Below are 27,967 nucleotides of genomic sequence, written 5' to 3'. Positions count from 1 at the left end.
CAAGGTCCCAGTCAGTTCCGGACTACGGTCCGATGCAGTTTCCGGGCTTCGACCCGATGCAGTGGGCAAGGCCCAATACGTGCTTATATGTTATTGTATGGTATGTGGTAGTTTGGGGGAGCTCACTAAGCTTCGTGCTTACAGTTTCAGTTTTGGTTTCAGGTACTTCCGCAAGTAAGGGGAAGAGCTCGGGATGATGGCATCGCACACACCATAGCTTCAGTCTTATTCCTGGGAGTTTGTTTTGATTCGTAGTTTGATTTGATACAGTTGTTTCATGACATTTTATTATGAGTTGAGATATTTGACGTATGGTTTTTATGATATGACAATCAGTATATGATTTTTATTACTATTTAAACAAAAAATTTGGGTCGTATTTTGGGATGTTACAAGTTGGTATTAGAGCCTTGGTTTGAGGGATTAGGGCACACTTTCGGGTGTGTCTGAACTCAAACTAAGGAAATGGTAAACTGTTTTTCGAAAGAAAAGAGTTTTAGAAAAGTAAAAAGAATTTTTTTTAAGAAAGGTAAGAACTTTGAAAAGAGAAAAGGGGTGTGGTGCATGCGATCAGCCGAGTTCAAGTAAGTACTCCCAAATTACCCATACAAGTTATGTTGTGAATATCAGCTTTAGTTTCAGTAGAACAACATGCTAGTATAGAACTAAGGATCTAAGAGGATGCCTTATATGTCTACTTTATGTGTTTCAGCCTTATAAGAATTTCATGCTAACATAGAGTAGTCAGTAGTAGGATAGCCTGTTTCGGTTATGCCTGATAATATGAACATAGCATTGTATGCTAGTACAACTTCCCTTTTATGAGGATAGAATTGCTTGAGTGGTCTCCTATGTCTGAATGCTTCTTGCTTTGTGCTTTGTGGTACTCTAAGTGATGGGAGTTAGCCATTAGGTGAATACATCACGTCACATGTGAACAGGGTTGAATAATCTCAGAGTGCTAGACTTAGCCCTATTGCGCAGCTCTTGTCTAAGTATAACCGTTGTAGGGATGAGTCTTTTACTTGAAGGATTATCCAAGCCTCGCCGCATGTGATGGTATTCAGGTGAGGGCTAATTGGCATCACAGGGAGGCTTTCAGCAGTTGAGGACTGGATCGGGTATGGTCAGAGAATTCCCTAGGGCAAGCCTAGGATGAGAGTAGCATAGATCATTAGCAGTAATAGTGACTTGGTGGAGTCAAGGCAGTACTTGAGGAAAGTACGGATAGATGTGGAAGGTAGTATGGGCCCGTACTACTGGAAGCAGAGGATCCGTACTCGAATCAAGGAAAGCTGAGATGAGACCGGGAAACTTGTGGTAGTAGTGATTCCTTGAGATATATCAGTGTTCCTGATGTTTTTATGTTGTGTTTCAGAATGGTGGTATTACGCCCTAGACCAGCAGTCGGCAGTTCAGGTGCCGAAGTGGGATCAGGATCAGGCCTGGAGGCCGGGCAGATGGATGAGCAGACCAGGGACTTTATCTCTTCAGAGATTACTCGCACCATACTTGAGCAGACTCCTGTGATATTTGGTTCGATCAAGGAGGGTATCTTGGAGTTGATGGATGAGAGACTAAGTACTTTTCGTGTTGAGGTAGCGGCCATGATGGGGTCACACACGCTTACCTTCAGGGAGTTCTGTGCATGTGGATCTCCAGATTACCACGGGGCGCGGGACCCCATAGCGAGCACCAGATGGTTGGCAGATATGGTCAACGCCTTCCACACTAGCAGATGTCCCGAGGGGGACAAGGTCAGATTGGCGTCCTGTCTTCTAAAACAAGATACGGGATTGGTGGGAGGAGATTGGTCATGCCATCGGGGATGACACAGCCTTGGATGTCATGACCTGGGCAGATTTTACTAACAGATTCAGAGTCGAGTTCGCACCGGTTATTGAGGTGTAGCAGTTAGCACGCAAGTTTCAAGATCTTACCCAGACTACAGAGATAGTGGCGGAGATTACCGCCAAGTTAAGGGAGAGGGCTCTTCTTATTCCTCAGTACGCAGCTGATGAGGAAATGAAGAAAGATCGTTATCATGAGATGCTGCGGAGTGATATCCGCCAGTTCGTGAGCCGGTCCAGCTGTAAGACGTTGGATGACATGATTGCTAGGGCTCGAGAGAGGGAGATTGACCTTGAGATGGAGAGAAAGAGGAAGCCGGAGGCGGCTCTAGGTTCAGGGAATTTGGGCAAAAAGCCCAAGGGTTCATATCATAGAGCTAGGAGTCAGCAGAGCCACGCTCAGTGTGGAAAGTGTGGGAGATTGCACGACAGGGCGTGCAAGGCAGGGAGTGCCGGCTGCTACAAGTGCGGCCGGACTGGGCATATGAGCAGAGATTGTACAGCCACTACCACCACCGTTGCGGCATTAGAGCTGATTTGCTTCCGGTGCAATCAGAGGGGACATAAAAAGTCCCAGTGTCCGAGTTTAGCGTCAGCGGGGAAGGTGTCAGCCCCAACTCCTGCTACCTTGAGGATTTCAGATGGCCATCAGGGCCGAGTCGAGACGCCGGTGGCGAAGAGTAGGGCTTTTCAGCTGACAGCAGAGGAGGCGCGATCGACTCCTGATGTGGTGACGGGTATGTATTTTTCCCTTATCTCAGTATTTATTTCTTCATTGTTTCTTATGGTTATATGTTTTGTATAGGGTCGTTCTCGGTGAACGGCATCTCAGCTACAATATTGTTTGATTCGGGAGCTACCCGATCATTCGTCTCTCTTGCACTTAGCAAGAGGTTTAGTAGAGCTCCAGGGGAGCTAGATTGTCCACTTGAGGTTGAGATAGCGGCTGATAGGACCGTTAGGGTGGCAAGGGTGCACAGAGGGTGTTCTCTGCAGTTATTCGATGAGCAATTTCTGGTGGACTTAGTCCCAATTCCCTTGCGAGGGAATAAGGTCATAGTAGGCATGGATTGGCTGAGCCCCAATGGGGCGGTGATAGATTGTGAGCTACAGTTGGTGAGGGTTCGCGCTCCCGGTGGGGGAGAGTTAGTGATTCAGGGAGAGAAGCCACAACGCGGGCCAGTTCTGTGTTCAGCAGCGAGGGCAAGACGCTACTTTCAGCAGGGTTGTGTCGGCTATATTGCCTATGTTTCAGATTCCCAGGAGAAGGGCAAGGTGACAATTGATGATGTTCCGGTGGTGCGAGACTACTCGGATGTATTTTCGGAAGAATTGTCGGGGGTACCTCCTGTGAGACAGGTTGAGTTCGGGATTGATCTAGTCCCTGGTGCAGCTCCGATAGCCAAGGCACCGTATCAGTTGGCTCCCCCAAAGATGCAGGAATTGTCTACGCAGTTGCAAGAGATGCTAGACAAGGGATTTATCAGGCCGAGCAGTTCGCCCTAGGGTGCACCGATTTTATTCGTGAAGAAAAAGGACGGGTCGCACCGTATGTGTATAGATTACCGGGAGCTGAATAAGGTAACGGTGAAGAATTGTTACCCACTTCCGAGGATAGATGATTTGCTTGATCAACTTCAGGGAGCGTCTTGGTTCTCCATGATTGATTTACGTTCCGGATATCACCAGATGCGGGTCAGAGGCGAGGATGTGCAGAAGACTGCCTTCAGGACCAGGTATGGTCATTATGAGTTTGTGGTGATGCCGTTTGGGCTCACCAATGCTCCGGCCGCATTCATGGACCTCATGAACCGCGTGTGCAGGCAGATGCTGGATCGGTCTGTGATAGTATTCATAAACGATATCTTGGTGTATTCCAAGACTCAAGAGCAACACGAGGAGCACCTGAGAGAGGTGCTAGAGGTTTTGAGGAAGGAGAGACTTTTCGCGAAGTTCTCCAAGTGTGAGTTTTGGTTGCGCGAGGTGCAGTTCCTTGGTCACCTCGTCAACCAGGATGGTATTTTGGTAGATCCGGCCAAGATTGAGGTCGTGATGCAGTGGGAGGTTCCGAAGTCTCCATCCGAGATTCGGAGTTTCCTAGGATTGGCAGGGTATTACCGGAGATTCATCCAGGATTTCTCCAAGATAGCAGTACCGCTCACCCGACTGACCAAGAATTCGGTAGCGTTTCATTAGGGGCCTGAGTAGCAGGTAGCGTTTGAGACCCTCGGGCAGATCTTGTACGAGGCACCGATTCTTACCCTGCCAGAGGAAGTGGAGGATTTTGTAGTCTATTGTGATGCCTCGATCACAGGTATGGGAGCAGTGTTGATGCAGCGAGGCCGTGTGATAGCTTATGCCTCGAGACAGTTGGAGCCTCACGAGGCTAATTATCCTACGCATGATTTAGAGCTGGGGGCAGTGGTGTTTGCCCTCAAGATTTGGAGACATTACCTTTATGGGGTCCGTTGTACCATTTACACGGATCACAAGAGCTTGAGGTACCTCATGGATCAGCCGAATCTGAACATGAGGCAGAGGCGATGGTTAGATGTGTTGAAGGATTACGACTGTGAGATCCTTTATCACCTAGGGAAGGCCAACGTAGTGGCCGACGCCTTGAGCCGCAAGGCAGTAGCGGCCCCGATCAGAGACATTTGTTTGAGGATGACGGTGATTACTCCATTATTGGAGCAAATTAAGGAGGCACAAGTAGAGGGCCTCAAGGAGGAGAGACAAAAGTGTGAAAGGATCGTGGGCCAAGTAGCTTTTGACCATTATAGTAGAGGATTGTTGACCCTTCACGGGAGAGTTTGGGTGCCGTACTGGGGCGGAGTACGACAAGTGTTGATGGATGAGGCCCATAAGTCTCGATTTTCCATTCATCCAGGGGCTACGAAGATGTATAGAGATCTTCGACCCTATTATTGGTGGCCTTGCATGAAGCGGGATGTCGCTTGGTATGTGGAGAGGTGCCTGACCTGCAGGAAGGTTAAGGCAGAACACCAGAGACCTCACGGCAAGATGCAGCCGTTAGACATTCCGGTGTGGAAATGGGAATACATTACCATGGATTTCATCACGAAGCTTCCCAGGACTGCGCGTGGAGTGGATTCTATATGGGTTATTGTGGATCGGTTGACGAAGAGTGCTCATTTTATACCGATCCAGGAGAGCATATCAGCAGAAAAGTTAGCTGATATTTATGTGAGGGAGGTGGTGGCACGTCATGGAGTGTCTGTATCAATGGTGTCAGACCGAGATGTCCGTTTTACTTCCAGATCTGGAAGCGGTTTCACGACGAGATGGGTACTTGTCTCCATTTTAGCACCGCTTTCCATCCTCAAACGGACGGACAGAGCGAGAGAACGATTCAGACCCTCGAGGATATCCTGTGGGCATATGTTCTAGACTTCGGTGGCAGTTGGGATACGTAGCTTCCGTTAGCGGAATTTTCGTATAACAACAGTTACCACGCGAGTATCGATCGACCTCCTTTCAAAATGCTCTATGGGAGGAAGTGCAGGACCCCGATTTGTTGGGGCGAGGTCGGTCAACGAGTCATTGGAAGCACCGAGGTGGTGCTCAAGACGACATAATTGATCCAGCAGGTTCGTGGCAGACTGCAGACTGTGCAGAGTCGGTAGAAGAGTTACGCCGATAGGAGACGTTCAGATTTGGAGTTCCAGGTGGGCGATAGGGTCCTCCTGAAGGTATCGCCCTGGAAGGGTGTTATCAGGTTTCGGAAGAGGGGCAAGCTGGGCCCCACGTTCATTGGTCCTTTTAGGATTTTGGCCCAGGTGGGTCGGGTTGCTTATCGGTTGGATCTCCCGTCAGAGCTTAGCCAGATCCACAACACTTTCCATGTTTCTCAGCTGAGGAAGTGTTTGGTGGACGAGTCGGCAATAGTGCCCATTGAGGATATTCAGGTTGATAGCAGCCTAAATTATGTCGAGAAGCTAGTTGCGATCTTGGATCGGAAGGTGAAGACCTTGAGGAACAAGGTGATTCAGTTGGTAAAGGTACAATGGCAGCACCGGAAGGGTTCTGAGTGGACGTGGGAGTCCGAGGAGGAGATGCGGGGGAATTACCCCGAGTTGTTCTTAGATTCAGCAACAGCAGACTTCGAGGACGAAGTCTGAGACAAGTGGGGGAGGGTTGTAACACCCCGATTCTGGTATGATATTTATATTCTATTTATTGTTATTTTCTTCAAGTTTTAAGGGGGGGACTCGACGAGTCGGTAGCTGGACTCGTCAAGTAGGGTCGCGATTTCGAGCACGTTTAAGTTGGCGACTCGACGAGTCCATATTCCGGACACGGCGAGTCCGCCAGTCTGGATGAAACCCTGATTTCAAGGGTTTGCACCCTATTTAAACAACTTTTGGGGCCTCAAGTCAGCCCCCATCACCCCTCTGAGCATCATTCTCGAAAATCTAGAGCCCTCTTTACATTTTGTGTGTTTTTGGTGTGTTCTTTGAAGATTTTGAGAAATAAAGGAAGGTAGATCGAGAAGAGGAGAAGGAGATCCTAGATCCTTGAGGAATTTTAGAAGAAAGTAAGGTATATATTGGCCCTTTTCTGTTTCTATGCTTAAATATCCTTTTTGAAGCCATTCTTGAACCATTTCTTGGCTTAATAGTAGCATAGAGGACTCATGGAGTTGATTAGCCTTCGGATCTAGCTAGATTTGAACTCCAGAAGCTTAGATCTATCACCTTAAGGGATCCATTTTGCATGAAAGCTCTAGATCTACTATTATAGTGTGCTTTGAACCTTAAAACCTTCATTTGATGTTATTTACACGTAAAGTTGGAAACTTTACGTGTAAATCAAGTCCCAGGAACCCAGATCTATTAATGGTATGGACTGGTTTCAAGTAGAATCGAGTATATAATGTTTGCATGCATATGACTCGGCGAATCATTCTTCTGACTCGGCGAGTCGAGTCGCGAGTTCCCTGTGTTTCCTTTTTCGAGTTATGCCGAGTGGAACCAATGAGTGAGAGGTGGACTCGGTGAGCTAGAGGGTTAGACTCATTCGTGGAAGAACTCGGCGAGTCCAAGGCCATCTTCATACTTCAAGAACAGACTCGACGAGTTGTTCATACAACTCGGCGAGTCACAGCTAGAATTATCATCTGATGAAGGAGAACTCGACGAGTTGTTCATACAACTCGGCGAGTCGGATGCAGATTGTTGGAGTGTTAGTAGCGAAGAGGAACTCGCCGAGTTTGTGCCAAAACTCGACGAGTAGCAGCGAGAGGAATCAAGAAAGTAAGAGTAAGGACTCGATGAGTTGGCGACCCAACTCAACGAGTCAGGTCAACTGAATGTTGACTTTGACAGTTAGGTTGACTTGGACCAGGGGTAGGAGAGTCATTTTACCCTCAGTATTATTATTATTATCAGTATTTGATTGATGGTGCTCATGGATATTGTAGCCGGGGTGAAACCGGAACCGCAACAGACAAATTCCGGAGCAATCCTTTCAGCAGCTAGGCTACGAGGTGAGTTTTCCTTCCAGTAGGAACGGGTCTAAGGCCACAATACCGGCTCTTTTAGTTAGTAGTAGTTTCCGGACTTTGGTTTGATGTAGTAGTCAGTATGTTTGATGTCTTCGTGACTCAGACAGTATTATGTGATATGTGTTCCGGGCTACGGTCCGATGCAGTATGCAGTATATGTGTTTATGCTAAATGATATGTGTTATGCTAGTAGATATGTGTTATGCTATGCTATGATCATTTAGTTCCGGACTTTGGTCCGATGCAGTCAGTTCCGGACTTCGGTCCGATGCAGTTAGTTCCGGACACCGGTCCGATGCAGGGGACAAGGTCCCAGTCAGTTCCGGACTACGGTCCGATGCAGTTTCCGGGCTTCGGTCCGATGCAGTGGGCAAGGCCCAGTACGTGCTTATATGTTATTGTATGGTATGTGGTCATTTGGGGGAGCTCACTAAGCCTCGTGCTTACAGTTTCAGTTTTGGTTTCAGGTACTTCCGCAAGTAAGGGGAAGAGCTCGGGATGATGGCATTGCACACACCACAACTTCAGTCTTATTCCTAGGAGTTTGTTTTGATTCGTAGTTTGATTTGATACAGTTGTTTCATGACATTTTATTATGAGTTGAGATATTTGACGTATGGTTTTTATGATATGACAATCAGTATATGATTTTTATTACTATTTAAACAAAAATTTTGGGTCGTATTTTGGGATGTTACAATTTCACATGGAGTCTCCACCAGTCCTGACATGTCGTTTCGTGAATGCATATTCATATACAATGTAAAACTACATAGTCATTCGAATAATAAATCTCGCATCAGAATGGTTGGACTCAAACGAGAGTTTCACGCTGGGCTAAATCATGCATTCTAAGTCTATATAGTTCTTATGACATACAACCCAAGGCATTAACTTAACAACCTATCAGTACTAGCATAAATTCCAAATAGTATATAACAGACATCTGACACAACATCTGACACAACATGAAAAGTATCAGACTATCTAGCATACATACACCTTATGTCCTAGAAAGCAATAAACCACTTCAAACATTTAACCTTTTCCTTCCACCTCGGCTAACTGTACACATTGCGTCCTCGATCCTTGTCTCCAAAATTGTCCCTTTTATTTTCAAAAATTTTTAAGAAAACATTTCCGAGCAACAAACTTGAGTTTAAACACACCAAATTGTGTCTAATTCACTCAAGTTGTGATGTGATACCAACTTGAAACGTCCCAAAGATTTCAATAAATTTAAACTTTTAAAAATCCATTTATTAAAAAAAAATAGGGTACACAAACCATTAAATTTAATTAAAAACATTTACATTAATAGAATTCAACAATATCTCCCAAACCATAAGTTTTACACATCGAAATTAAGTTACTGAACTCACATTTGAGATAAAATATCAAATTTTGTCTGCATGTACTGTCAAACCTTGCATTTCCCTTTAACAGTACCTAAGAATGAAGCTTAAGGAATTCCAACAGAACATCATACATCAATATACATACTTTAGACCTATTACACACACAAACACACACACACACACACACACACACACACATATATATATATATATATATATATATATATATATATATAGGTTCAGGTTCATTTGAGACCATCCTAATTTTGAAAGACTGTGAGATCAAATCTAAAAATAATTTTAAAATGCAAAATAAAATGAAAAATCCAAATTTTTTTTTAATTATTATTTTTGGAACTTTAATTATCTAAAAAAATAAAATTAATAAAAAAAAATAAAACAAAATTATAGTTTTTTTTTTTAAATACGTGAATTATTCTAATAGAATATTACACTGTAAATATTCAAACGTGATTTTTAGAATGTTAGAATATTCTACTAGATTTGTCAGATATGTAGAATATTCTAATATTCTACTAGAATATGTAAAAAATGTATTTTTTTATTGTTTTTTTTTGGTATTTTTTTATTTTTTTTGGAAACTATAAATTCCGAAAATAATATTTGAAAAAAAAATTCGAAAATTTTCAATTATTTTGCATTTAAATATTTTTTTTATCTACTAAATGAGTGGCTAGTATTGCGTCTCACGGTCTCATAAAATTAGGTCATTCACATGAACCTAACCCATATATATATATATATATATATATATATATATATATATATATATATATATATATATATATATATATATATATACACACATAATTCGAAAGCCAATCATACCACATGTAGTCATCCCGTACATGGCAATCTAGACATACCACATAGGTAGTCATTCGGTATAAAGCAATCCAGACATACCACACAGGTAGTTATCTGGTACAAGGCAGTCCAGACATACCACATAGGTAGTCTTCCGATAGAAAGCAATCCAGTCATACAATATAAGTAATCATCCCGTACAAAGTAATCCAGACATGCCACACAAGTAGTCATCTAGTACAAAGCAATCCCGACTGAACAAGTAAATAGAATTTACATATTAGACTCTACACTCTCTAATACCAAACCATGCATACTATAACCATACATATTATAAGAAAAGAACATACACATTTGTATAGTGTAGTAAGAAACTCACGTCGAATATAATATGGATCACAACGAGCAACAACCAAAACTCCAATGGACTCAAGGCACTTACTTTTTCCTTATATAAGTGTTTTAGAGTATTAATAAGAAACAATAGCCTATCATTTAAACTAGTTAGTCCTAGTTCAAATTCCAGTTTTTAACCCCAAAAACTGTTCAAGACCAATTTTTCTCCCCTTAAACCCAATCAATCAAGAATGTTATTACATATTCAGAAATTTCAGCTCTATACCTATAAATGGATATATTACACTAAGCCTACTTATTTTTCTATGATTTACTATGAATTTTACAAAACAGCATATATCAATGCAACTATATTCGAACCAATAAGTGAAAATGACAATTTTCACCCTAGTTAGATTCATCAACCGGTCAAGGAAAAAATCATCAACTGCTAGACTAAAAACCTGAACGTTGGGAACTGGCTAGCTCAATTCCAATATTCCCTGATCTTTCTATAACTTTTGCAAAATATGGCAGAAACGAGCAAAATATATAATTTTCCAACTTTGTCTTCTTGGGTTAATTTGGTTCTTAGCCTCCTAATACATCATTAAACGACCCCCAAAGTTGGAAACCAATGACTTAATAGTGGATACAATGTATTGAGTCCAACTGTCACCTTGAATTTCAAACCACTACCCAAAGTATATTGTTTAAAAGAGAAATTCAAAGTGCAATGCTAGAATGGTAAAATCATGAGTATTCTAGGGGTTTATGCTTCTACTAAGGATATAATGACTCAAAGCTACCAACACGAAGCACCACCCATTGCCTATTTAGCATAGTGGCCAGTGGAGGTCGACGATGGTGGCCATGGTAGCCATGGTGATGATATATAATGTGCTTCTCGGTAGCCAGGAGTTTGTGGGTTGTGTATGTTCTACGTGTGGTATACGTGAGAGAGAGAGAGAGAGAGAGAGAGAGAGAGAGAGAGAGAGAGAGAGAGAGAGAGAGAGAGAGAGAGAGAGAGAGAGAGAGAGAGAGTTTTTATTAAAAAAATACCATTTTAGTTTTCTAAAACAACAAAAATTATATTACTTTTATTAAAAGTTCTTTGGAATTTAATGACTTTTTTTATTAAAAAAATATTACTTTAAACTAAAAAAGTTATATATGATTGAACCTTAGTCAGGCTGGAAGAAGTATATAAATTTACAACTTACTCACTACCAAACAAAATTATATGCCAAAAAATAGAATTTAATATGATATGTGCAGGATACATACTTTTTGTGGCAGGTGTCCATAATAAGCTCTCCTTGGCACAATAATTTAGACCAAACGCTACACTTCAAGCTTGAAATTGAAAAAATCCATTAAATTAGTAAAGACAAAAACATTAGAATAAATATCACTGTGCAGATATATGTTGCTTCATAAAGGTATTTTAGGTCAACTTCGGACAAATGCTTCAAAGCTAAAAAGCAATAGGGGAAGCTATAGTTAGTGCTAACTATACACAACCCTCTTCCAAGGACTCCTAGCATCCACACAAGTTTTACCACTGAAATAATAAATTTTAATAAACAACTCATCATAAATCCAGTGCTACTTGAAGCATTTAACATAATAGGGGTGATGTATTTTGTTTTTACCCATCAGAGCATTAACATGCAATTCTTTACCTATAGTAGCAAGATGCAAACACCTCACCCCCAATAGGAAAACATATGTCAAAAATATCGAATGACGATTTTGCCCCCATTTATACATTTGTTTAATAATTGCCATTTTCCCAAACTTAACATTTGGGCTGTTAAATTTGACAGCCATGGACCAAGATTAGATAACAGGACCACAAGGAAAGATGTTAAATAGATATAAAGATTGAAAACTATAATAATATATAAAAGAAATCAAAAGATAAATCAACTTCTCAAGTATATTTTTATCCTTTCCCTTGAAGTAAAACCTCCCTGATCACAAAACTTTAAAAATGTTCACCAAAATCACCTAACTTTCGAAAATAGGTAGTAAAATCATCAAACTACCTCATCATTTTATAAGTTTTTCAAATTTACATCAAAGATTCATTTTTGGAAAACGATTTATAAAGTCTAATTATCAAATTAGAAATGAAGTCAAAGTGCATTGCTCTTTATTGCAATTTAACCCTAAAAAGAATGCATTGTACTATATATCCAAAATAACATTTCATATAGTTTACCTGAAAATTTCATGATGCAACAGAAACTCAGCTTATATTTTCTTCCCATCAAATGATATCAAGTGAGAAGTAGTCAGTTACTATATATCCCCAACATGATTAACTAAAAAAGTACTTCATATTTAGAAAAAAGAAAAGTTTGTGTGCAAAATATTCACCCTTGAGGAACTCCTGTGAAAACTTCCAATCTGGTCAAAATTGGAGAGAGAGAAACACGAAGAGTACCAATAAAGCAAGGATGTTCCAAACATAAGATAACTCCATGAAGATAAAAAAAATGGAATTTAAGTAATATCATGCTTCATTGATATGCAGTTCATACATATGAAAACCTTAACGCATAGCAAAAACGCAAAATCCCAGATTAGTTTCACTTGGGCATTTCCACAAACAGTTAGCATGCATTGTCTATGCATTAGAAAAAAATGAGAACAAATAATCAAGGGAATTGAGAAATACCTTGAAACACAGAATCAAGATTTCAAAACTGATACTAAATTTTCCATATGATGGTAAGCCATCTTTGATTTCGGGATAAAGGTAGAGGGGAACGAAGGTTATTACAGAGCAACATGCCTGACGTTAAATGGGAATTTGCTCTACTTTGGTAATTGGTAGCATGGATGTTAGCTACAACTCCAGGACACTATATGTTAAAATCGATAGTTATAGACAATGTGTGAAATCTGGGCTTGTTCTCTTTATATAAATATGTTTTTTTTTTTGCAGATGGGAACCTCATTTCCACCACATCAGGTATGTTTTGTGGCAAATTTGTAGTGAATAAATTACAATGTATCTATTTTTTTCTTACTTTTCAGGTGGAAGGATGACCATACATCAAATTGAGGTCGAGTTTGTGTTAGAACTGAAACAACTCCTGATTCTATATTTACGTGTAGATATGTTTCTTGGGCTTGATAAATATATGAGCAGTGCAATAGTGTGTGCAAAAATCTGTCAAGAAGGTATGACAGTCTCTGATTTATTTTATTTCATAGTTGTTTCAGTTTATTTTTAACAAATGATTTTTCTATTGTAGAAAAGTTTCAAGATCTGATAACAATGGCAGAATTCGAAAAACCATATTTACATGAAGGATAAAGTAGCCAATGTATGTGCCATTGGATCCGTTCTTTCCTTATTTTTTGTATTTCTATTATTATTATTTTTTGTGATTTTGAGTCCTATAAAACTGGCTTGCAAATTCTGTCCACCAGGTGCTCGATGTAATGCCGAGGCCTCAAATTTGAAATTTTCCATCATTTGTTGATGGTAAATCCAAGTGGTGCTTCCTTTATGATTACTTTCTAAAAGAACATTTAACAGATCTTTATGTGGTTGAAAATTGTAATCCAGTCATATTGCCCTTCTATGTCCAAGGTAGGAGGATCTTATTCTTAAGGCCCATTTGATTCTCTGTAGTATCTAATTTTCTTTTCTTTCTCAGGTCATGATAGTAAGCATATCCATAGATGTGAAAAGAAAAAAAAGGAATGATAATAAGTTTTGTCATTTGTTGTTGCAGGTGGTGTAACCCCAATTCCAGCTAATGGGGCCATTTCACCTACACCAAGCCTGTTATTTCTATATCAACAAATGATAAGCTGATAAATTGCTTTTCCCTTTACTGCATCTAAATTATTGGAAATAGGAGTAGACACATCCACACTTGACACAGTATTTAATCTTCTGGTTCTTTTGAGGAGTAATTTTGTGATCCTGCTTTCATGTATACCTCATTTATTCTGTCCCATCTTATTAATCTATTTAGTCCTCACTAGAAAACACCCGGTCCTTTTTTTGGAACGAAACCTTTTATAAAACAAAAGAAAAGCTGCAATTAGGTTGAGAAAGACTTGCCTCAAAAGGGCTGATTCAATACCAGTAATATAATGACATGGGCAGATTTACTCCCCTGCACCTTGTGCACCAAGGCAAAGAAACAGATGAACTTGAAACAAAGATGAAGAGGGAAGAACAGGGGACAATAAACTGGAAACAGAGGATAATATACTTGGAGCCTAAGTACTAATTGCTGAAAAAAACTTGGTTCTTAATTAAATACAAAGAAATGTCATACCCTATTCATATTAAGTCTAAAAGATTCCTACTCATACACAAAAACTGCACTACAAGAAAAATCCTAAATAGCTACGGAAAGTTGCTACAAAATCAAAATTTGTTGCTATTCTATTACGGAATGTGCTACAAAATGGCTTTTCATAGTTATTTTGCTATGGAAATGGCTACGGAGTTACATTCCGTAGCTAAATTAAAAATAACTACAAAAAGTTACTACGCAATCAAAATCTGTAGATATTTTAATACGGAATACGCTACAGAATGGATGACCGTAGCTATTTTTCTACGGAAATGGCTACAGAGTTGCATTTCCGTAGCTAAATCTCGAATTATTGCTACAAAATTAAAATTTGTAGCTATTTTACTACGTAATATACTACAGGGTTGTTGGTTGTAGGTAGTTTACTATGAAGCTTGTTACATAATCCATTTTCATAGTTAGTTGGCTATAAAAATCGGTTATAAAATAAAAATCCGTAACTAGTTGGCTACACAATAGAAATTTGTAGCTATTTTGTGACAAAAATTTGCTACACACTAAAAATTTATAGCTAATTTACAACGGAACTTGTAACGGAAATGTTAATTGTTGTTATTTGTGTATCTAAGTTGTTTTTGAATTTGGAAAATAGCTACAAAATTTGAATCCGTAGCTATGTGGCTACGGAATATTCCGTAGTCAACTAGTTACGGAATATGCTTCCATAGTAAAAAACAGAATAATATTTTACCAACAAAAATATATTATTGATTTTAATCGTGTTGTGATTTTTAATTATAATTTAATTATGATTAATAAATCTCTTTACGTATTTTTATAAGTTTTTTATTTATTCTTATTATCATTATTTTGTTATAATATTATTTTTAATAGGGATAGGCTTGGCGAATTTCAAAAGTACAAGGGGTATAAGTGCATGTTTTCCTTTTTGTTCGATCCAAATCTGTTCATAGTTCCCCAAGTTAGATGGCTAGAATAAAATCACCCATAGTTTCAACGAAGTTCTGATGCCGTCGACTACTACCGACATTACACAGATCTCCGGCGGTGTAATTAGGCATAATTGTTCAACAACAATGTACTGATTCGGTGCATGACCTTCCCGATTCGGCGTTAAGATCCACGAAGAAAGCAAGAAAGTTGGAGTTCTGAGGGAAAGTGAGTTAGCATCTAACACGATGATGGTCGGTTTTGCTTATTGATGCGACAATGCTACTTCTTCTTTTCGAGGCTTTGGAATTTGGCTGGAGATCGAGTACGATCAAATCGAGACTTGGTATTCATGAAAAAAAAACCTAATGTAGTGGTATCCTGGCTAAGAAATCGAAGGGAGATTAAATCATCTAGATGCTCCATGTAAGTCACTCATAATATCTTCTAGCGTTTGAATTGCATTTATTATGATTATATGCGCGTAGGTCTTGTTCCTTGAGCAAAGTTTGATTGATTTAATGACTACAAGTTGTTTATCGCTTTGGCTGGATTGGTAAAAGGCTAGAATTTTTTCTAGATTAGTGATATGAACAATCCATGGTAAAAATCAATGATTAAATTGTGAAACTCTTTAGTTCATGTTTACTAAATTACGACCTCAAAGTTAATGGTGGTAATGTTATTCTAAATAGAGCATTAAGATGAATATGAACATATATGCCTCTCCCAAACTCCATGAATCTGGATTATATCATTTTTAAATTGATAGTATGAATATGATGGGCAAAATTCAACGCATGAATTAATTTAAAAAAAAAAAAAAAAAAAAAAAAAGAAGAAGAACAGTATTGACAAGCTAGAAAAGATGATATGAATATAATGATATGGCATACTATTACTAGCTATGATTAATTAGCAATGAAAGAATAGAGTTAGGGTTTGGGAATAAATTGTAATTAGGATTTAGTATGCCTTCTTTTTATTCAGCTTTGCAATAGATTGGAAGGACATTTCTATTCACTTTATGATAAACTTTTGTATATGGTATCAGGTTGCTTAAAGATTCTACCTCTTGAAGAACTTCAACATATGGATTAACAACATCAAATGAAGACAAAACTTTCATAAAACCATGAAAAAGTATCGTTCCTACTCTCACATTTGGTGGTGGGATGATCTTTATCACCCGATTGGGATGTCAAATGCCTCACTTGAAAAGGTATGTACTCTGCATATTAATATGCATAATTTGAATTAGTTTATGGGTAATTAATTCTAATGATATCACACTTACATATAGGTCTGTATTTTGGGACGAAACTACCCTTGCAACATAGGAAGCTCATGGACATATATTTAATGAGGACGATTTATTGGAAAGTGGCAGATTGTGATTGTTAGAAATCTTCCCTTCATATATCAGAGACTGATTGGAAGAACCCCAAAGGTAAAAAACTTGTTTCTTATTTACTTTGAATTATATTCCAATACAATTAATAATAATAAAGTTCTGACAGTGTTTTCATAATCTGTTTCCATTATGATCTACTTCTATTACGGATGTTCCATTAAACACTATGACACAACTTGGGCTTTAATCATCTTTAAACAATTACACTTCAGATCTGGATTTTTTTCACATATAATTTCAATCTTGAAGTCTCTTAATCATCCATAAATCATTATGATTTCATGTTCCATCATGCTTTATGTTCATTTTGATGTGTTGGTATTATCTTTATATAAGACATTGTAGCTTGTATGATGCGATAAATGGATCATTCAAACCATTGAAATATGCTTTACATGTTTCCTCTTGAATAGTTATTATCTCACAAGATATAATAATTAGTTCTTCTGAAAGGGTAAAGTTTACGAGGGGTAAAACTTAAAACGGTTAAGTTGCTTTAAGGATTAACATTACACATGTCCTGAGACTTTTTTCTTTACTTTACGGGCCAAATTGGCCCCCAAATGGCAAGGGTAATTAATCATGATACTCTTATTCCAAAGCCTTTGCCACTAAGAATAGAGTAAATGCATAGTTCACTTACCTTTTCAAAATCTTTTGTTTATAACTTCATTTCAAGAATCTTTGATCTCATCTTTTATTGTTTTTTTTCATATATTCAACCGTTCATTTTTTCCATGTGTAGGCACACTATTTTATATTCTTGTTCGTGTCCATGCAATGGATGTAGTCATGGCTTGTTGGGAGCTAGAAAAATCTCTATAAAGCTTAACAGGTAATCACTCGTTACCACACAATCCCATCAGCTGATGGTAAAAATTAAAGAAAACAAAGTCCAACTATAATATTCAATTTAATAATTTTTGTTATATTGGTTTCTTGGAAATAGGTAGCAATATAAATAATAAGATCATAAACAACTCCTGCCACTACCATTACAAAATTTCATTATGCAAATTTGGTTTTTTTACAATCATCTGTGATTATATTGCAGATACGAAAGCACACAAAAACTTAAACATCTGAATCTTTAATTATTAGATTACCTTTTATAATAGACAATCAAGTTTTGTTTTATAAAAACAAGTTAATATCTAGTTGTCTAGGATCATTGTATTGTGATTTTGTTTTAACTTAATTTCAAATCCTGTTGGCAACATGCTAACGTTAGATTTGATGGTGCTCAAAAGGTGATTCATTTTGTGTCTTGTGTATATGGCAATAGTGTATCAAATAGAAGAGTTGGATTGTTTTTTCTATTTTTTGTTTATTTCCAGATGTTAAATCTCTAGTTGGTCAAAAACTAGAGATATAATGGGATTTCATACAAGAGATTTTAATGTTAATAAAGTTGTTTATAAATTTGATTTTGCAGGTTGTGCCATTTTTGTTGAGCATTTGTGGTTGTTTGTGTGTTTGTGGTGGTTCCAATTTGAACTGTGATAATATTTGTAATGAATATTTAGGTTTGATGATTAGGGAACTATGTAAAAGGATTTTCAGTTATGTAATATATCTATAAAAATCTATGTAACTATTAAAATTATATTTTATTGCATTTTTATATATTTCAATTAATATTATAAATGGAAATTGGATTTTCTTGAATATTTTTATCGTTATGAATTTGCTTTGGAACCTATTTTTGCTATGGAACAATTGGCTATGAAATTTGAAACATCACAAATAGCTATGAAATTTGTTACTGAAAAATTAGCTACGGAATTTGCTACGGAACAAATGGCTATGAAATTTGTTACGGAACAAATGGTTACGGAATTTGCTACGGAACAAACGGCTACGGAAATTGTTACGGAACAAATGGTTACGAAATTTGCTACGAAACAAACGGCTACGGAATTTGTTACGGAACAAATGGCTACGGAATTATCTACGCACTTCATTGTTACGAAATTGTTACAGAAGTATAGTGTAATTAAATTGCTACGTAATAAATGTCGTAGCAAAAATGCTATGGAACTATAATTTTGTAGCTAAACAGTTTGCTACAAGAAATATACCTACGGAATCTCATTGACAAATTCCGTAGCAATTTTTGTAGTTATTCAGGTTTAGCTACAAAATTTTAGCTTTTAGCTACGGAATTTTTTCGTAGCTAAATCGAAATTTTCTTGTAGTGTTTGTTTTCCATGTTTTTACTATCTGTGAACTTATGAGCTAATCTTCTAATCACAAAAAAACGAACAATAGTTTTCTGCATTGTCACTTTTATGCATGTCTCAGTTGTTTCCTCATACCAATTAACACCAAAACCATGCTAGAATCTAGATGAGTAAGTAAAGTATGTCATGTAGAAAGATGCAGATTTGTAATAATAGGTTCACAACATCTCAGAGCATATTTCATTGTTTTATCTCCGTCCTTTGAGCACTCAAATCCCATGTATATGTTCTGATTTTCATTCTCTCCTTCAGTGTAGGAAACACAAAGATCTTTATTTGTGGATGTTCAAATGCCTGAATGCCCTACCCAACATCTGTTTGGTGATTATGAAATATGGGAGCATTGTGGTGGCAGGAGAGAGAAAACAAATGAAAATCTTCCAGAGAAAACAAATGTAATCCGCCCTACAAGAACACTAGGTAATTGAAATGAAGATCCACAAGTAGTAGTTCTTTCTTCAGTAAATGTAGACGACCTGTTTGATAAAATGTCTGAATAAGGAAAAATTCTTATAAACCTACTTAAATCTGATACTTTTAGGCTTTAAAGGAGGAGAGCATTGAGTAATATCAACAAAAACATCATCAGAGCTCCACCAGCATATCCTTATGCTGCTAATGGTTTACCAGGGTAATAAAATCAACTTGTGTATCTTTCTTATTCATCGATTAACCTTTGTGAACAATGATCTTCTCTTTCGTCAAGTACCCATGTTGATATTCTTTCTTTCTAGAAAAAAAACCCATGGTTAGTAAGAAACTTGTTCCAGTTGATCCAATACTAAGTCTGTAAAAGTCCTTATTTCTTGATTTTGTGGATACATTGTGATTTCTTTTTACAAATTGTAAGAATCTGCCTACAGTTTGAGCGACTTTAACCCCTATTTTTATTTCTTTTATGGTATATCTAAGTTTGCATATTGTATACATCAACTTCCTTTTGATGACAGGGTAAAAAGCCAAAATTCCAAATTATCTCTTATGAGATTGAGACTGAAAACTTGAGCATCATTGATGCTGAAGATGATTTCAATGCACCAATGTTTGTTCAACATACAGAAGCTATGCTGGATGACATAGAGACGATGGTAATTTATTTTCTCATCTTTGGGTTTAATCTTCTTGTTCTTTTCTTCTTTTAAGTTGAAAATAACTTAAAAGTATTGGATCCTTATTTCGGGATGAAGATGTATACGAGGAGCCGCTTTTGGACATTGACAATGCTGATTGAGTACATTGATAAAATTTTTGCCCACTACTAAATGCAAGAGGTAGATTTAATTTTTTTTTTTATTTGTCTATATGCACATTTGTCATTAGGATTCTTGTTTTATGTATTCATGGGCATTCGTTGATGGAAGATTTGTGTCTCTACTAGAAGTAAAAAATGAGTAGTGGGGAACCATACATTCCATACACATGGACTAAACTGGCAAACTGATTACAATTCTATTTGGTGGCAAAAATACCTAAGTATAATGTCTTATAAAAAAATTGGAAGTACAATGGTATGTATGAGTAAAATTTTGAAATATAATGCCTTAATATGGAAAAGAGGTCAAAGTTGAATTAATTGCAAGAAATAGCATAACGTTTATAGCATCCTACTTTCATTTCTTTTTAAAGTATAATGTCCTAATCTGAAGTTGAAAACACAAGGTATAATTTACTAGATTTTTCAATGTATTATGCGTTATTAAAAAAAAGATTGAATGTAGAATGAGACATATTTAAATTCCCATTTCCGCTTGACCAAAATGAATGACATTTTCCAATAAAGTTGCAGGTATTAACATGTTTTTCACCAACATACATGTCACAACAACATGACATAACAGACAGGATGAGAGGTATTATCGTCGATTGGCTAGTTGAGGTAACAACGTTACACATCTATTTACTTAAATTTATTCACAGCAAATTTAAAATGACGTAACAGACAGGATGAGGGGATTGTTGGTTTTCAATTTTCAAAGTCCCGATGTGAAGTTTGAAAGAGCTAGAACACTAGATGCTTTGAAGTAAGTTCTTTTGGGGAGAATAACCCAATGAATCTCATGTGGCTTGGGTTAAATGGAATAGAATCATGGCAGATAAAGGCAAGGGGGCAGGACTAGGTATTGTAAATGGATTTGGAGATTCAAGAACAAAAAAGATAGCTTTGGGCTAAAGCAGTGAAAAACATACATTGTGATGATGGTTTACTCTCCTTGGATTTGGTTAGAAAGCTCACGGTGCTCCTGGAAAAATATAGTTGATGTTGTCTTTCAGCTCAGCTCGAATAATATAGATGCATTTGGATTGATGACAAGAAATTTGTGAAATGGAGCTGATAAAAATTCTGGAATGATCAGTGTTGTAATTGTAATGAGCCTCTAAAATCATCTTTCATAGACTATTTGCTTTTGACGTGCAGGAAAAAGAGAATGTAGCAGAGTACTTCATTGGATCTGGGGGGGTCTTCAATCTATGCCATACACTGTGGTTTGAGAGATGTGGAGTTTATGTAATAACATCATATTTAAGCATTATATAAGGTTAAACAACCAACAAACCTGGACAATTGTGATGAATACAAGTTTCCAGTGATAGAAACAAGTTTGTACATACCATCTCCTGCCAAATATTAAACATCGATCGATCCCAATATTTAAAACTAGCAATATCAATACCACAAGTAACAAAGATATGGTTGAGAACTTTTACGAAACACCTAATGTGCATATGAAAATGAACATGGTTCTTATTTAAAGCAATGCTCTTTTTACATCAAAATGTCTAAACAAGATATTCTCTTTTCTGCTGGATTCAGATACAATGGCAGCGGAAGGCTTTCTAGTTCTCTTTCCTGAATCAACACCATAAAGTAGAAATAAAATTAGAATATTCCTTTATAGTTATTCTAACTCCTTTTCCCCCTTTAACTTTTATTTGGTTGACTGAACAAGCCATCACCTAAGTCTATATAACTTTAATGGACCAAATACAAATGGAATCAATGACCAGTACAGGAAACAGTCTCTCTTCTGCGAGGGGAATTAGGGGATCTATGTTCTGAAAAATATCGGGAGGATAGAGCAGTCACAATAGAGGGAAATAGTCAATTAGGGTATGGAAGGAATTATAACCTAATAGTCAATAATTATTTGCCTATAACCCATTTCTATGCGATGCCTCTGATGATAAATTTTATTAAAATACTTACACTTGTTATCGCAAAACCCCATATCGATATCTAGCTCTATGCATGGGTTTTATGCCCCTCCAACGATGCCCATGTTCTCCACGAGGATAAATATATTTGATCCTTCTTGTAATGAGGTAATTTCCTATTGTGAATTCCAAACGTGGAACATATTCACCAACCATGACTTTCCATGACTTGTAATAACCCAACGGATCTTCTTCTTTGTCTCCAGTAGTGTATACAGGGCTTATTGCACACTCCGTTACTATTACACCATCCTGCTCTACATCTTCTTCCTCATCATCTATTATGTTAATAATAACTTCATCACCAGCTTCAAGCTCGTTGTTAGCAAACATCCAATGGCTTAACCAAACTAAACCTCCATTCTCTGTTTGAATAGCAAATACAACACCATAATATGTCCAGCTGCGATTTTTTGTCACATTCCTTACTTTTATCCCTAAAACACTAACCCGTCCTGTACCCGGAAACATATGCACAAAGCCTATATTTAATCCCTGAAGACTTTTATTCACTGGAGATGATGGAATAGTAAATGATAATGATGATCCAGGGCTTCTGTTACCAAACCAATTTGGAAGCTCTTCCCCGGGAAAACATGTGCTGAATATTCCATATTCAAAATACATCTGCATGCACAACATATAAATTGGATGTAAGTTTAAAATATTGATTCATGGTGTTGTTGTGCATCTGTGTGTGTGTGTGTGTGAAAGGGAGAGTACCTGGATTGGAAGTTTCTTTACACTTATCCATGAATCGGAATTCCAGATCGTTAGATCGAGATATTTCACATGCTGTATATTTGTCCACCCTAAATTGCATAGTATCTTTTCATCAATTTGCGCTAAATCTTGGATTTTGATTAGCCCTTCAACTTCAGTTACGGAATCCGACATAAGGTAATTACAAGAGTATGGTGGCTTTCCTGGATGAAATGTTACTTTAACGAGTGATTGACAGTCATCCACGCGCAAATCTCTGAGTGTACTAATTATGGGGCAGCAAACTGATGTTAACTTTGAACATCCTGTAAGACTGAGTTTATCGAGCCTGATAAGGCTTCTCACACAATCAGGCAAAGAATCAATTGGATTTCCATCTAAATATAATTCCTTCAGCTTCGACAAGCTACTAAAGTCTTTGGGAAAGGATTCAGTCCGTAAATTATTATTTTTAAGTGACAAGGATAGTAATGATGGAGCCAATGAAAGCAAAAGTGATTTTGGACTTGCTGGTATACAATTTGTAAGCGAAGAGAAAGAATTATCAGTTTTCATGCTAATATCGTCTGCATTTAGCACTTTCATCTCACTGGAAAAGGCACTTGCGCCTACGCAACCGTTTATTGATAGAACTTTAAGTTTCTTTAACTTGCCAATGCTGCTTGGAATCTTTTGAAGCTCCTTGCAGTAGCTCATATCAAGAAAAGCAAGTTCATCACATCCACCAATTGATTCACACACCTCTGTCAACTTTTCACATCCTACTAAGATCAATCTCTCAAGCGCAGGTAGCCCAGGGAAGCCACCAATTCTAACAAACTTGCAGTAACTCAGGTTAAGAATCTTTAATGACACAAGAATCTGATGCATTGAAGATCATTCAATCAAGAACAGTATTAGGAAGATATCATATAATCAATTAAAAAATGAATTGAAGTAAATTAAATCTGTGAATTCAATACCTTTGGTTTCTTCCAAAGCTGTGTGAGATTACTGTAAGACATGTCAAGAGCAACCAAATTTTCCATTGGTAAGTCTGAAGGTATGTATTTCAATTGGAAGCCATGCATACACAATCCTCTTAAACCTTCTGGAAAATTCTTGTAGGATCCTTTGAGCTTTACATGATTGAGTTGGAGTAGATTTAGTTTATCCATCTTCCGTAATGCATTTGTTCTCAATTCAATATTCTTGCAATGAGAAGATGAGAGCTTTAGAATGCTATGGTTTGATGGGCCTATTCCAAAAATCATGTTGGGATCATTGTCTTCCAATTCATGCCCTGGAACACTTAATCCCCGTAAAGGTTCTTTCTCCAACATTTTCATGTCAAGGACAAGACCTTGGATCTTTCCTGTACCCTAGTCATGTAGATAATGATGGATAGCCTTATATGCATAGTCTTTAATAGATGAAACAAAAATAATGATTACATATGAAGAGTATGTTATTTTTATTACCTTGTCTTCTTTCAACAAATTGAGCGACTCTCCATGATTCCATACACGACTACGTTTCCATGGCTTCTCAGGTGATTCCTTGCGAACTAAATCTCTCCCCATCTCTTGAAGCAATTGGTGCATCCTCAACTCATTTCTTCCTCCAATCGTGAGAAGACATCTATCGATGAGCTTTTTGATCCCATATGATGTGCGAATACCACATTCCTTTAATATTGTTTCGGTAACTTCTCTATCTTTTGCAACAAAAAAACATGCAATATGCTTAAACAATTCTTTGCAATCTTCAGATGGCAAAGAATCAAAGCTAATCTGGAGTACCTTGCGTACATGAGTATGGAATTCTCCCGTCGCTAGCATTTCAAAGGTCTCACTCCATGTCCCCACATCTTCATTATTTAGGGAACTACCTAAAACCTTAAGCGCGAGTGGATGTCCTCCACAAAACTTTGAAGCTCTTATTGCCTCTTCCTCATAACCTTCCTTAGGATCATACTGTCCGAATGCATGCCAACATAAAAGTCTTAGAGATTCTGTAGCACTTAAACCATAAAGTTCATGCTTTGTATGTTTTGGAGGTACTTTTATGCCAAAAATTGCACTTTTTTCTGTTAACGGCCCATCTTTGGTTGTTAATATAATCTTGCTTCCTGGATGAAAACCTTTTGTGCCGATCAACACATCTACCTGCTCAAAGTTATCGACACCATCAAGAACCACAAGTGTTGGTTTATTAAGTAATGCTTTCTCAATCTTAGATGTGCACACATCTACATCATGTTCTTCAGTATTTCTTTTCCTAAGAAGATCTCTAAGAAGCTGTTTTTGTAAATCAAGTAGTGCATACGTTTGTTCTGCACATTTTCTTTCGATCTCTTCAACAAAGCTACTTCTTTCAAATTCATGGCAGTGCAACCTATAGATATATTTTGCCAAAGTTGTCTTTCCGATCCCCGCCATTCCCCATATTGTGAGAATTTCAGCAGATTTTGATGATGATCCTCCTTTCAACCAGGAACTTATGGTAAGAATAGACATGTCCATCCCAATTAGATGGGGGATTTTAGTCCGTGTGTGTAGTTCCAGTCTACTACTAATTTCCTTAACAAGTTCGTCAATGAATACAGTCTCTCTTCTGAAAATTGAATTAAATATGATAAACAAGTCAACCCATGTAAATCAAAATTAATAAATTTAATCGATAATTAGTCTTTTGAATCCTTCAAATCTATTTTAAGAATCCATTATGACCCGAATGAATTCCTGGATGTTACAGGACTTAAAAGATTTGGTTGAGAGCTTGATTGAAACGGAAAATTTAGACTGAAACTATATCATCAGATGGCTTCAACAAGATTCAAGATGATAGTTTTATTTGTGTTTCGATTCTCAAGGTGTCGGTTAGCAAAGTCGTTTGTTATTACACCAGTTTAATTGATTCCCTTTTACTTTTCCTTGTTTCCTATTGCATCCTGGATAGGCTGATAATATACTGTCGACACAAAATGATAAGACTTCTGCGGAAATAAAGCATAAAAGTTTTACCTTCCTGTTGCATCTTTTCCTTTCAAATCAGCAATTTCTGTAAGTCCTTTCCTCCACATCTCCAACTTACGAGCCCCTTGAATTTTCTTCTCTGCATCCTTTTCGGACTCAATCCTCTGTTTGTGTTCAAATAACGCTTCTCCAAAAGTGCTTTCTTGCTTCCTGATATGTGTCGGCTCGACGTTGTAAAAAACAGGGAGAACAATATGATCAGAGACCCATCGTTGCTCCAGGATCATCACGAGTTCATCCAGACACCATGTTGAAGATGCGTAGTTCTTAGACAACACAACTATGGAAGCACGGGAGCTTTTTATAGCTCTTGCAAGCTCGGGTTTAAGTTCTTCCCCAGTTTCAACCTCTTCCTCATCAAGAAAGGTAGAGATGTTTTCATTCACCAAAGCTTGGTAGAGGTGATCCATAAAACCCAGACGAGTGTCTTTCCCTCTGAAACTCAGGAAAACATCATATGTTATTGCCGCTTCTTGTTCTTCTGGTAATTCAGTGAGGATGGCCATGGAAGTTGAAAAGAAATACAAGAGTGTATATGATCAGCTGGGATTATAAGTTTCGTTGCTTCTGATTTTGGTTGTCATAGATCGAAATTCGAGATGAATGTCTCGTGTTTGGTAGCTGAGTCAACGTTTACCAAAGTCAATTTTTGTTTTGTTGTATAGCTGACTTGTTTCTTGGCTTTTCGAAAAGACAAACACTACATATGATATTTTAGCTGAGAAAATATTGAATTTTGGCTAATTAAATGTGGAGTATTATAAATAATTAATAACTACTTAAACAATTAATACTATTAAAAATGTGATAATCTATTATTTTACAAGGCGTATAATATTTTGATAAAGTTAACTAAGATAAAATTGTCACTATGTTTTTCACTTCTTCACATTAGAGTAAATTACCCGAATTGTCCATATGGTTTGGGTAAGGTATGCATTTGTTCCTTAATTTTATTTTTTTCACTCAGAAGGTTCTCAACAGTTTGTTTTGTTTCAAATTTGGTTCTTAATCATTGTAAAAAGGCTCCTTGCTGATTTATTTTAACCTTTTTATATTATAAATTAACTAAAGAAGTACTAATTAAATATGTTAAAAAAATATAAAATTGAATGGACAATTATTTTTCCACCAAAGAATTTGATTAATGCAGTTAATTAAGAGTCTGACAACTACACCCCTATTCTATTTAGATATACAATGGATTTAAAAAAAAAAAAAAATTGCCTGCTGCTTCGTTCTTCATAAGCAGATTATAACAAAAGTAATTTATTTACACTTTAGATCCCTCATCTTTTTATTCTTTGCTCATTTTTATTGTTTACACCACCATTTTCCCTTTTCCTTTTTTATTTTTTTTACAATAAATCCATCACTTTAATATTTTTTATCATTCTTTACACAACCAATTTTTTAAAGAGGTTATAAACACATTAATTAAATAAAACTGATACACAATCAACCATTTAATAAAAGGAAAAAAAAAATTCTATTACACAAGATCCTTCAAGATTTGAACTTGTTGAATCATCAAAAACACAAAAAACTTCAATTTATATTTGTGTCATCCAAATGAGCAATGAAATGTTTGATAATATTGGTTATATAAGTAATGAGAATGCAATGTTTAGGCTCATCGAATAATGCTTAGGCTCCTTACAAGAGGGGTCTCAAGTTCAAACATTTGGGATTTAGGCTCATCGAATAATGCTTAGGCTCCTTACAAGAGGGGTCTCAAGTTCAAACATTTAGGATTTAAATTACTTGATTTAAAAGCATATCCAACTTTTTCAAGTGATGATATGTCAATTATCATGTTATTATGTTATCTATTGTCATGTTAGTATGCTATGAGTTATGACATTTATCATGTTAGTATATATATGACATGACATTTACCTCTCTATTAGCATATATTTACTTACCAGTTATGAATTATCATCTTAATTTTGAATATTTTATACTGAACTTGTATTATTGTGAACATGTGATTGTGAATTATAAAAACATAAATTTGTGAAATGTTAGAGTGTTTGTATCTTATTAACAGTTGAATATAAATATGTGAATATATGAATTATGTATTATATAAAAAAACCGTTATACCATTGCGAACCGCAATTTCAAACAGCGGCCGGTGACCGTTATTGGAATTGGGACCGCGATAATTGCATAGCATATGAGTACTTTGAATATTTGATATGTATTAACTTGA

The 27,967-nt window shown here is 37.0% G+C and overlaps 1 protein-coding gene and 2 long non-coding RNA genes across 4 annotated transcripts; 2 read left to right on the top strand and 1 right to left on the bottom strand.

Annotated features, from left to right (window-relative positions):
- The first annotated feature begins 15,149 nt into the window (after nt 1-15,149).
- Nucleotides 15,150-18,174, top strand: LOC145071326 (uncharacterized). The gene is made up of 5 exons (XR_013690396.1): nt 15,150-15,568; nt 16,197-16,364; nt 16,446-16,592; nt 17,302-17,391; nt 17,992-18,174. It is a non-coding gene; the product is annotated as an uncharacterized LOC145071326 (long non-coding RNA).
- An 879-nt stretch (nt 18,175-19,053) lies between these two features.
- On the top strand, nt 19,054-21,467 carry LOC145066459 (uncharacterized). 2 transcript variants are annotated; one of them, XR_013688745.1, is made up of 5 exons: nt 19,054-19,219; nt 19,341-19,430; nt 19,750-19,887; nt 19,987-20,070; nt 20,586-21,467. It is a non-coding gene; the product is annotated as an uncharacterized LOC145066459 (long non-coding RNA). The 2 variants fall into 2 exon arrangements; XR_013688744.1 differs by having other exon boundaries at nt 19,341-19,887.
- Nucleotides 21,424-26,323, bottom strand: LOC145066458 (disease resistance protein RML1A-like). The gene is made up of 6 exons (XM_079013716.1): nt 25,741-26,323; nt 24,196-25,330; nt 23,698-24,096; nt 22,736-23,596; nt 22,005-22,639; nt 21,424-21,647 (listed from the first exon to the last, which is right to left on the bottom strand). The coding sequence occupies exons 1-5, from the start codon at nt 26,256-26,258 to the stop codon at nt 22,010-22,012; spliced, it is 3,543 nt and encodes a 1,180-aa protein (XP_078869842.1). The 5' UTR covers nt 26,259-26,323; the 3' UTR covers nt 21,424-21,647; nt 22,005-22,009.
- Nucleotides 26,324-27,967: the final 1,644 nt, after the last annotated feature.

Source organism: Lactuca serriola, chromosome 8 (genome assembly GCF_051521515.1).
Source record: "Lactuca serriola cultivar US96UC23 chromosome 8, Lser_US96UC23_V15, whole genome shotgun sequence".
NCBI lineage: Eukaryota > Viridiplantae > Streptophyta > Magnoliopsida > Asterales > Asteraceae > Lactuca > Lactuca serriola.
This window is presented reverse-complemented; position numbering and strand designations above follow the sequence as displayed.

What these genes read in the sequence shown, in the direction of transcription:
- LOC145066458 (XM_079013716.1), bottom strand. Translation starts at nt 26,258, where the DNA reads ATGGCCATCCTCACTGAATTACCAGAAGAACAAGAAGCGGCAATAACA. An exon ending in ATTTGTTGAAAGAAGACAAG is followed by an intron (nt 24,097 to 24,195) that starts GTAATAAAAATA and finishes CTACATGACTAG; the next exon opens with GGTACAGGAAAGATCCAAGG. An exon ending in AGCTTTGGAAGAAACCAAAG is followed by an intron (nt 23,597 to 23,697) that starts GTATTGAATTCA and finishes TCAATGCATCAG; the next exon opens with ATTCTTGTGTCATTAAAGAT.